Source organism: Mangifera indica, chromosome 10 (genome assembly GCF_011075055.1).
Source record: "Mangifera indica cultivar Alphonso chromosome 10, CATAS_Mindica_2.1, whole genome shotgun sequence".
NCBI classification, from domain to species: Eukaryota; Viridiplantae; Streptophyta; class Magnoliopsida; order Sapindales; family Anacardiaceae; genus Mangifera; species Mangifera indica.
In genome coordinates, this window is record NC_058146.1 from 4,905,139 (window position 1) to 4,914,909 (window position 9,771).

General features: G+C 31.8%; 3 protein-coding genes across 3 annotated transcripts; all 3 read right to left on the reverse strand.

The window, feature by feature from the left end:
* Nucleotides 1-2,728: 2,728 nt before the first annotated feature.
* On the reverse strand, nucleotides 2,729-3,220 carry LOC123227837. Its single transcript, XM_044652958.1, has one exon. It carries the CDS (start codon nucleotides 3,218-3,220, stop codon nucleotides 2,729-2,731), a length of 492 nt encoding a protein of 163 aa, XP_044508893.1.
* Nucleotides 3,221-4,499: 1,279 nt separating this feature from the next.
* On the reverse strand, nucleotides 4,500-5,434 carry LOC123228460. The gene is made up of 2 exons (XM_044653901.1): nucleotides 4,790-5,434; nucleotides 4,500-4,670 (listed from the first exon to the last, which is right to left on the reverse strand). The coding sequence occupies exons 1-2, from the start codon at nucleotides 5,225-5,227 to the stop codon at nucleotides 4,572-4,574; spliced, it is 537 nt and encodes a 178-aa protein (XP_044509836.1). The 5' UTR covers nucleotides 5,228-5,434; the 3' UTR covers nucleotides 4,500-4,571.
* A 2,347-nt stretch (nucleotides 5,435-7,781) lies between these two features.
* LOC123228269 lies at nucleotides 7,782-8,837 on the reverse strand. The gene is made up of 2 exons (XM_044653616.1): nucleotides 8,182-8,837; nucleotides 7,782-8,058 (listed from the first exon to the last, which is right to left on the reverse strand). Exons 1-2 carry the CDS (start codon nucleotides 8,782-8,784, stop codon nucleotides 7,957-7,959), a joined length of 705 nt encoding a protein of 234 aa, XP_044509551.1. The 5' UTR covers nucleotides 8,785-8,837; the 3' UTR covers nucleotides 7,782-7,956.
* Nucleotides 8,838-9,771: the final 934 nt, after the last annotated feature.

The following is a 9,771-nucleotide window of genomic DNA, read 5'->3' on the forward strand; positions in this document are numbered from 1 at the left end:
TCCAATTTAGGTAAACCGGAACCAAACAACTAAAATCTGGTTTCGATTTCGGCTCAATTCGGTTCCATTTTTGGTTTCATCCGGGCCGATTTCGGTTCGATTCATGGGCCAAACCGGCCTGCGGCCAGGTCGAGGTTGGTGTGTACTTTTTAACTTTTTTTTCAATTAAATGTCAACCTTTTTTTTTTAGTTAAATCCTACTAAATGATCTTTCTTTGATCATTATTTCTTCTAGGATATAAAATGGATGTGGTTGAATTTTTGTGGGTTGTTTTTTTTTATATCCTTACTTTGAAGAATTCTTAATCTGAAATTCATTTCCTTTTTCAATTTTTTCCTTCCTTCTTTTGTTTTTGAAGCACTTATTATATTTTCTGTATGATTCTTTTATCCTTTGAAAGATGAGGAATAAGAGAGAAAAAGTTATAGAGAAAAAAAGAGAATCTCTGCATAAAAGTAAAAAGAGGGGTATTTTGGATAAGTAGATTACTGTTGTGGTATATTTGTTTAAGCTTTAGAATGAGTGATATTTATGTATACACGGATTACAATATCCATGAGTTTGAAATGAAAGACCTCAGCATGGAGATTTGCAAAGACAAGGTGAGAGACATAGAAATTTATATAATTTATTTAAGCCAAATGACTTATTCCCATCTAAAGTTTGACACTTGTAAAGTTAATTTTGAAAAAGTTAATTTATCATCCATAAGATAAAATCATCATTAATTTTAATGATTAAATAGTATTTATAATATTTTGTATAAATATGATAATATATAGTGAAAATTAGAGTGTTTAAAAAAACTTATGCAATTGTCATAATAGAGACTACAAGTGCGATATAAGTGGCAATTGCTTAATGAGTTAATTTTCTAATATTTATTAACTTTTATCTTGTTTTTTATTTCTTATTATTTGTTTTTTGATATATCGAACTTAGATTATAGTTGTGTATCTATTTAGACATGCAAATTGTTTTCTCTACTTAATACATTTTTACTTAGAAAAAAAAATTGCACAACTTCTCCTTAATCAACCCCATATTCAAACATTTAGAAATCTTAGATTTGAAGTGAAAATGGGACATGTCCATCAATAAATAGAAACAAATTTATAATGAAGAATCCAAAATAAAAAGTTCTAATGGAACAATAACACATATGAAAGAAGTTCAAAGAAATTTGTTCAGCAAAACCTACTAAGTATCAAGAGAAGGCGTGAGAAAAGAAAGGAGTGTTGAGAGAGTGGGACAAAGAACAAAAAGCTAATGACAAAATCCTAAGAGAATAAATAGAAGGTGGAAGAAGAAAATGACAAATTATAATAAGTATTCTAAATTAATAAAAATGTCACAAATCTACTTTTAGTCTTCCATCATATTTATTTAAGCAATAAAGCTATGTGTACCGATTTTTTATATCTAATTTGTGTATACAAATAATATATCATATGATTAAATAATTTTAAATTAAACTGAAAATAATACTCAATCACATAATAATATATTATCTGTATATATAAATTATGTATTAAAAATAGGTACTCTTATTTAAGTTTAAATTTATTATGATTAGTTGTATTTAAAATAATTAAATTTAGTTTATATGTTTATAAATAAAAGTAAAAATTTATATGATGTTTGGATGATAGCAATATACCTTTTTAATTATAATTTAAGGTCCATTTGAGGGTGGGCCTGATTGCAAATTTTCAAATTTTTTTGCCATTCATGTCCACAATTAAAGATTGGCCTGATACATATAAACGACTTCTTTCAACTTGAAGGTGGGTATGGGCATGGGCCTACCCTCACAAGGACCAAGTTGCCCCTACTCGAAGGAAGGCTTTCGTATTACGCAAAGCAAATAGGGCAGTTACCATTGGAAAGTTATGGCTCAGGCCAGATGACCGGTCTGATGCATGATTTTTTCTCATCTTATACAAATACAATAAAATTGAACCAATCAATTACTTAAATGCATGCAACTCGAGGTTCAAATCCAAATAATTATTTTACTCTAATTACGGACTAATTTCTGAAGAAAAGTTAGACTTCTTTATCTGTTATTGTGTATTATATCGTAAATATTCTATTATATCATTTTTTTTGAAATATATATCGATTTATTTCAATAATATGTATTGTATCATATTATATAATATATTTATGGTATCATATTAATTTGATATAACTTATAATAAATATCGTAGATACATATTGTATATTATAAGATAACTATACCTACAAAAAAGAGAGAGAGAGAGATAACGTTGTTTATTAAGTTATAATTTACATCCTTATAATTCATATAAATTAAACAATTTTAGTACAATATAATTTTTTAAACTTGATTCTTTTTGCGAGACAAAGTAGAGCTTATTTTTTACCCATTACTTGAATTTTTCCAAAGAAAACCCTTGTCAACGCATTCTTGCATTCTAAAGATGCCTTCAGCAACATCAAACCCTAACAACAACACCAAATATATGAGTATAATTATAATAATATGAGCTTAAACTTTGTTCAAAGTGATAATCAAATACGAAAAAATTATGTGTTTGACAAACCTCTTGAACATCAAAATCAACAACCTTCTCTTCAAGTGAACGCAAATCCTTAACGTTAGACTTATTCAGCAAGTTGATGACACTTGTTGTAGACATCGGCTTCAACTCCAAGTTATCCGTCACCATGTATGTCATCACCCCTTTAACGAAACCCCCCTCATGTCACCACCCCTTTAACGAAACCCCCCTCAGCCACGGCCGCCGTACTTGTCCCAATGGACTTACTACTAGCAGTTAAATAAGGAACCTCCCTGGTCATTTGCCTGTTGCAACTTGGACAAATAATCTTTGGATTATCAGCCACATTTGAACTGCAGTATGGGCACAGGTAAACATTCCGTTTCTCAAATACATGATCGGGCAACAAGAGGGGTATTTCAGTAGAAGAAATTGGAGACTTTGGATTTAGTAGAGAATTCTTGTCTTGGTTTGGCTGCATATATGTTTCACTCAGACCTTTAATGCTCTGGTAAAGGTTACCTAAGCAGCCAACCATGCTTTTCTTCTCCAAGAGCCTTACAACAGTGGCAACAGGCAAAGAAAGTAAATAAAAGAGAAAATCTGCAATTTCTTTCTCAGCTTCAGCAAATAGCACCTTTTTAGCTTCACTGTCAACAAGAGGCTTCAGCTTAAATTTTTTTTCAGCCATGGATAATTTTGATGTGTGTAGAACAAGGTGAATAAAATGGGAAAAGCTAAATATATAGTGAAGTAAAGTTGATCAGGATTCACTGCACATGAAGAGCAATGGTGAGCAATTATTACTGTCTTTTCGTTATGTGCATTTTCAAGCAAATCTGGCAATAATTGTTATTAATTGTTCCCCACTTAAAAACGCAAAATTTTAATGGTGATAACAGGAATTGCATACAAATTTAAGATACGGGCAATAGAAAGGTCGGCAGTTGAAAGAACAAATGAATCTCGGGAAACCTAATCGCCATTGGCCAGAAAACGAAGCAGTCAAATACACTTATGCCGTTTTGACATTAAAGTTTCTCCCCTTCCAGTACTCTTCTCACGTCTATTTATGATTTCTCTGCATTACTTCACAATTTGGCAAATCAAATTCAAAATAGAATTCTATCTCAGGCTTCAGCTGCATATCACGGAATACTAATCCATAGTTTTCTGACGAAACACATGAAAGACATAAGATGGCCATGACATTAAATCAGATTAAACGTATTAAACAAAACCCTCTTTCAACACAAGATGTCTTTTTCAAAGTTCCAACAGAATACCACCTTCACGCCAAAATCTACAACCATCCCGCTATTGAGTTTGAGTCTCAAGTGTTTTCTGCCGCACCGTGGACAAATCAAGTGCCACATTATGATTGGGATACATGTAGAACTATTGGGTCATCAGTTTATAATGAAAAAAGCAGAAGTAGAATTTCTCTGGCACAAATTTGATATGTTGTCGTTGTAAAAAAGCAGAAGTAAAATAAAACATTTATTGCAGCTTTTAAATCAATGTACAGTAGTTGTAAGTAATTCCTTTTTTGTGAGCCAAACTTTAATAATTTTAAAAGAAGTGTGATGCGTATGAATTTGAATTTGACTTTTTTAAATTAAATTAAACTTAAGCCTAATTGAAGTATAACTCGATTTGAATCAAATTTTTAGAGACTTTTTATTTTTAGTATTGTACTTCTGTTTGTTAAAAGCTATAAAACTATTCTTGTTGCATTTATGAATAGTTACACTTTATTGATCAACATTACAACTTGGGTATATCATAATTGCAGAATTTAAGAATTATTAACTGGGCTATAAGGACTCACTTTGGTTTACAATACGTTAAATGTTTAATAGCATAGTTATATATTATTTATATAACTCAATTATATATTTAAAAATATTTACATATAGTTTTATTATTTATAAATAATTACAATTTATTTATTACCATTGCAACTTAGGTAGCTTGCTGCCTAGACAACAATATAATATAATTCATGCAATTTCAGGATTTGAGAAATCTGATCCAAGGATTTACAGTGGTTGGCAAGACGTTAATTGCATAGAGTACTCCGTCAAAAGCTTCGTCAAAACTGTCTTGCTTTGCAAAGATAACTGTAGCAGCTTCATAGCCTGGAAAAAGGAGATCAAATAGAAAGCAGTATTTCTCGGCCTTAGAATATCTGGGCAGAGAAATTATCAATATGGTATTTATAATAAAGCCAATAACAAGGGGAGCAAATGTAACTTACCCCGTGCTCATCCAACGTAAGCCCCAGCTCTAAGACACCTTCGTTCTTTTTAAGCAAGGGAAGTACATTTTCCGTAGACATAGGCATGAATTCCAAATTATCCTTCACAACGAAAGTCATCAAACCTTTTATAAATCCTCTGTCAACAGGAAATCCAGTGTTTGCAGGTGATGGAGGGACATATGACAAGGCAGACGTCATTTTTAGCTTGCACCGAGGACACATCAAGTTCGGAATATCAGCCACATATGAGTAACACTTAGAACAAACGTATGATTCTCTATTACGCAGTTCATAATCAGAAAGCAAAAGAGGGATTTCAGGGGCAGTTATAGGGGCTCTAGGATTTAGCAGTGCTTTCTTGTTTTGGTTTGGTAGCAAGTAGGATTCACTAAGACTTTCAACGGTCTCATAGAGTTTGGCCAGCGAACCCACCATGTCTTCTTTTAAGATCCTAGTGACAGTGGCAAGTGGCAAAGAAAGAAGGTATAAGAGAAAATCTACAAAATCTTTGCCAGCTTCAGCAAAAAGAACTTTATTGCCAGCATTTGTGTCAACAAAAAGCTTCAAACTTACTTTTTTTTAGGTTCCGAGGCAGTTGGCATGGTCTCTTTGAACGTGTGCAAGCTGTCTAGCTACATGAACCATGGACACATTGTTAAGCCGTACATAAAGAGGAAGAAGAACTGTTTGTAATTAGGAATATGTATTTGTATTTATTGCACGCCAAAGTTGGAATCCCGTGGGCAATGGCCATGGTACTATACTTTTCTTTGTTTAATTAAGATATTAAGAATCATAGTACTATCAGTGGTTCCCCATCCATTACTTAGCTTGTTGGCCATGGAATTACTTATCTTGCCTTATAATATTAAAAAAATTTCCTACTGGGAATGAGTCAAATTAAATTTTGCAATCAAAGTTTCAAAAACTAACTTGCATGTATAGGAGCCAGTGATTCCATCATCTTTTCAGAAGGTACATTAATTACAAGTAAAGCAAGCATTATTTCTATAATTTCCGACTTCCTCCTTGTGCTTAGGAGAAATGGAGCTGACTCTCGCCTTCGTAAAGCATGAGATTTTAGTTTACTGAACCATTGTATAAAAAAATATTTTTTATATTATTTGTCATATTAATTAAAAATAAATTTATTTTTTCTCAAAAAATTAATAAATAATAATATAATTATAATAAAATCAAGATTACTTTAGTAATCTTTAAATACTTAAGGTGAAAGTAGTCATCAGATTACAACTTATATTACCTGTCACGTCAGTATAGGTAATAGAAGATTACTATAATATTTTATTACTGACAAATCAAATAAGGGAGTAAAAGATAATTACCAAGGTAATCTTAAAAAACTGGAACCAAACGGCCCCTAAAGGGTTGTCACTATGATATCTCTAACATTTGTAAGCAATGAAGCCAACTTGGATGTTAAAATGTTGCTTGAGTTATAATTTATTTTTAATTTCCATCACTCTTGTGCTTGAAATGATAATTGCTGTTTGTATAAAAAAAAAAAAAAAAACTTACTTGGTAGGCATCGCAATTATCAGAACAATAGGCTGAAACATCAATAGAAACTATAAGAAATAAACAATATGTAGGTTTCTATAAATCGGAGAATAAGGATTGCTTATGTTGTAATCCAATTGCCATTCATTGTTGTCACTTGTAAAATCAAAATATTGTTTACCAGCTGAATGGGGGACACTCATCGTATAGTAAATTGGTGCAAGCAGATGGGTGTTTGCGAATTGAGCGATGCACGAGGGTATACACCATTTTCTAGTAAGGAGGAGTTGTCACGACTCAAAGTTGGTGAGCATGACAGAGGTTCGCAAAGACAAAATGAGAGTTAAAATTAGTCCACCTCAAAAGTAGTATATGAGGAAGATTTTACAACAGTTTGATAATTATAAGTAGTAAAAGCTTGTATGTCAATTACTTCTCATTTCAAACTTAGTGAATAGCAAACTTCAAATAATGATATTGAACGGGAGTATATGTCAAAAATTTTGTACTCTAATATAGTGGATAGCTAATGTATACAACGGTTTGTACAAGGTTTGATATTTCACAAGTAGTGGTGAGCAAGTATATGCATGATCCTGATAAATAACATTGATAAACTATAGGATGGATTCTATAATATAAGAATGAGTAAGCCAATTAGGTGGTTTGCAAGGGTTAAAGACATAGCTCATGAGCTAACATCTACTTATACATAATATAAGAATTATTCGATGATGATATATATGTAAGGTTGGATTTGAATCGAGTTTGTTTGAACTCAAAAATGAGCTCGATTTAAACAACTCTAAAATAAACTTAGCTCAAACAAACTTGAACTTTAGATTGAACCTGAGATTTAAATATTTTCAAGTTCTAAGGGTGTTTGACTTATCAAACTTAGAAGTTTAGAAAAATTTAATACGAATTAACAAATATGATATTATTTTGACCAATAAACATCAAAATAACATAGTTTGTCATTTTTTTACTACAAAAGCAAACCGAATTTAAAACCCAACTTGAATTGGAGCCGAACTTAAGCTTGACTCCCCTCAAGTGAGTCAAGCTTGAATAACTTTAAGGGGAGTTTGGCAAGCTCAAGCTCAAGCTCGATTTGGGAGCCTGAAAAGTGTTAAATATTTTCAAGTTCTGAGGGTATTCGACTAGTCAAGCTTGAAATTTGAAAAAATTTAATATAAATTTACTAAAACAATATCATTTTGACTATTAGACATCGTTTATGATGTCATTTTTTAGAATTTATTATTCGATTACAATATCAAATTGAGTTTAAAACTCAATTTGATTTGAATTGGAGATGAACTCAAATTTGACTCTTTTCAAATCGAGTCAAGCTTAAACAATTCAATTTGAATCGGAGACAAACTCAAATTCGACTTTATTCAAGTTGAGTCAAGCTCAAACTTGAGCTCGACTTGACTCGAATTAAATCTTTATCGACTTTGTATTTGTAGTACCATATTTCTATTTATTAAACACTATAATACTATTCATGTTGCGTTTATGAATAGTTACACTTTATTTATCAACATTACAACTTAGGTAGATGTCTACCTAGGCAACAATAAGATATAATTCATGCAATTTCAGGATTTAAGAATTCTGAACTGGGCTCCAAGGATTCACAGTGGTTGGCAAGACGTTACATATTGGGAGGAGTAGTCCTTGTAAAACTTTGTCAAGACTGTCTTGCTTTGCAAAGATAACTGAAGCAGCTTCATAGCCTAGAAAAAGTAGATCAAATAGAAAGCAGTATTTCTCAGCCTTAATTAGAATATTTGGGTAGAGAAATTATCAATATGGTATTTGTAATAAAGCCAATAACAAAAGGAGCAAATGTAACTTACCGCTTGCACATCCAACATAAGCCGCAGCTCTAAAATACCTTCCTTCTTTTTAAGCAAAGGAACTACATCTTTAGTAGACATAGGCATAAATTCCAAATTATCCTTCACAATGAAAGTCATCAAACCTTTTATAAATCCACCGTCAACAGGAAATCCAGTGTTTGCAGGTGAAGGAGGAACATAGGACAAGGCGGACGTCATTTTTTGATTGCACCGAGGACACATCAAGTTTGGAACGTCAGCCACAAATAAATGGCAGTTAGAACAACCGTATGATTCTCGATTATGCAGTTCATAATCAGAAAGCAAAAGAGGGATTTCAGTGGCGGATATAGGGACTCTAGGATTTAGCAGTGCTTTCTTGTTTTGGTTTGGTAGCAAGTAGGATTCGCTAAGACTTTCAATGGTCTCATAGAGTTTGGCCAGTGAACCCACCATGTCTTCTTTTAAGATCCTAGTGACAGTGGCAAGTGGCAAAGAAAGAAGGTATAAGAGAAAATCGACAAAATCTTTGCCAGCTTCAGCAAAAACAACTTTGTCAGCATTTGTGTCAACAAAAAGGTTCAAACTTACTTTTATTTTAGGTTCTGAGGCAGCTGGCATGGTTTCTTTGAACGTTTGCAAGCTCTCTAGCTATACGAACCATGGACACATTGTTAAGCTATATACAAGGAAGAAGAAGAACTGTTTGCAATTAGGAATCTGTATTTGTATTTATTTCACGCCAAAGTTGGAATCCCGTGGCCAATGGAGACGGTTCTATACCTCTCTTAATTTGTTTAATCAAGATATTAAGAATCATAGCACTGTCAATGGTTCCCAATTCGTTACTTGGCTTAGATTATTGAAAATTCTTCCTTCTGGGAGTCAGTCAAATTAAATCTTGGCATCAAAGTTTCTCTCATTTACCTCTACCTCAGATTAACTTACATATATAAGAGTCAGTGATTCCATCATCTTCTCAAAAAGTAAATTAATTATCGCAGATGAAGCAAGCATCATGTTCAGTGGCCCTATAATGAGTTGAAAACCACCATACACCTTATTTCAAAATATATCAAATTTTATTCCATATAACCAAGAACTTTACTATAGAGATAATTCAAAGATATCATAAGACATGAAACATTAATTTTAGTTAAAAAATAAAAGAATAAAAATAGAATACATTCAAAGAGTTACTGTAAATAACAATAGATAAATTTTTAACTTTTTCTGTTTACCTCACCTAATTTAAGAAGATATTTCCTTTAAATTTAATATGAGTAATATTAGATATAAAAATAAATTATATAAACTTATATATACAATATTTGGATGAATAATTTTAAAATGAGAAAAAAATAAATAATCACATCTCTCAATTAAAATTTTTTATTTATATGTATAATTTTATTCATTTAATATTAAACCCTAAACCATTTAATCTAGTAAAATAAAATTGAACTAATCAATTCCTTAAATACATGCAACTAAGCATGGTAATGGGTTGGGCTGGCTCCGACTCAGTCCATCAGGTTTTTGGGTCGGGTTCAAGGCTCATCCAGTAATGGGCCAACGCATTTAAACAATTATTTTTGACAAGCCTGC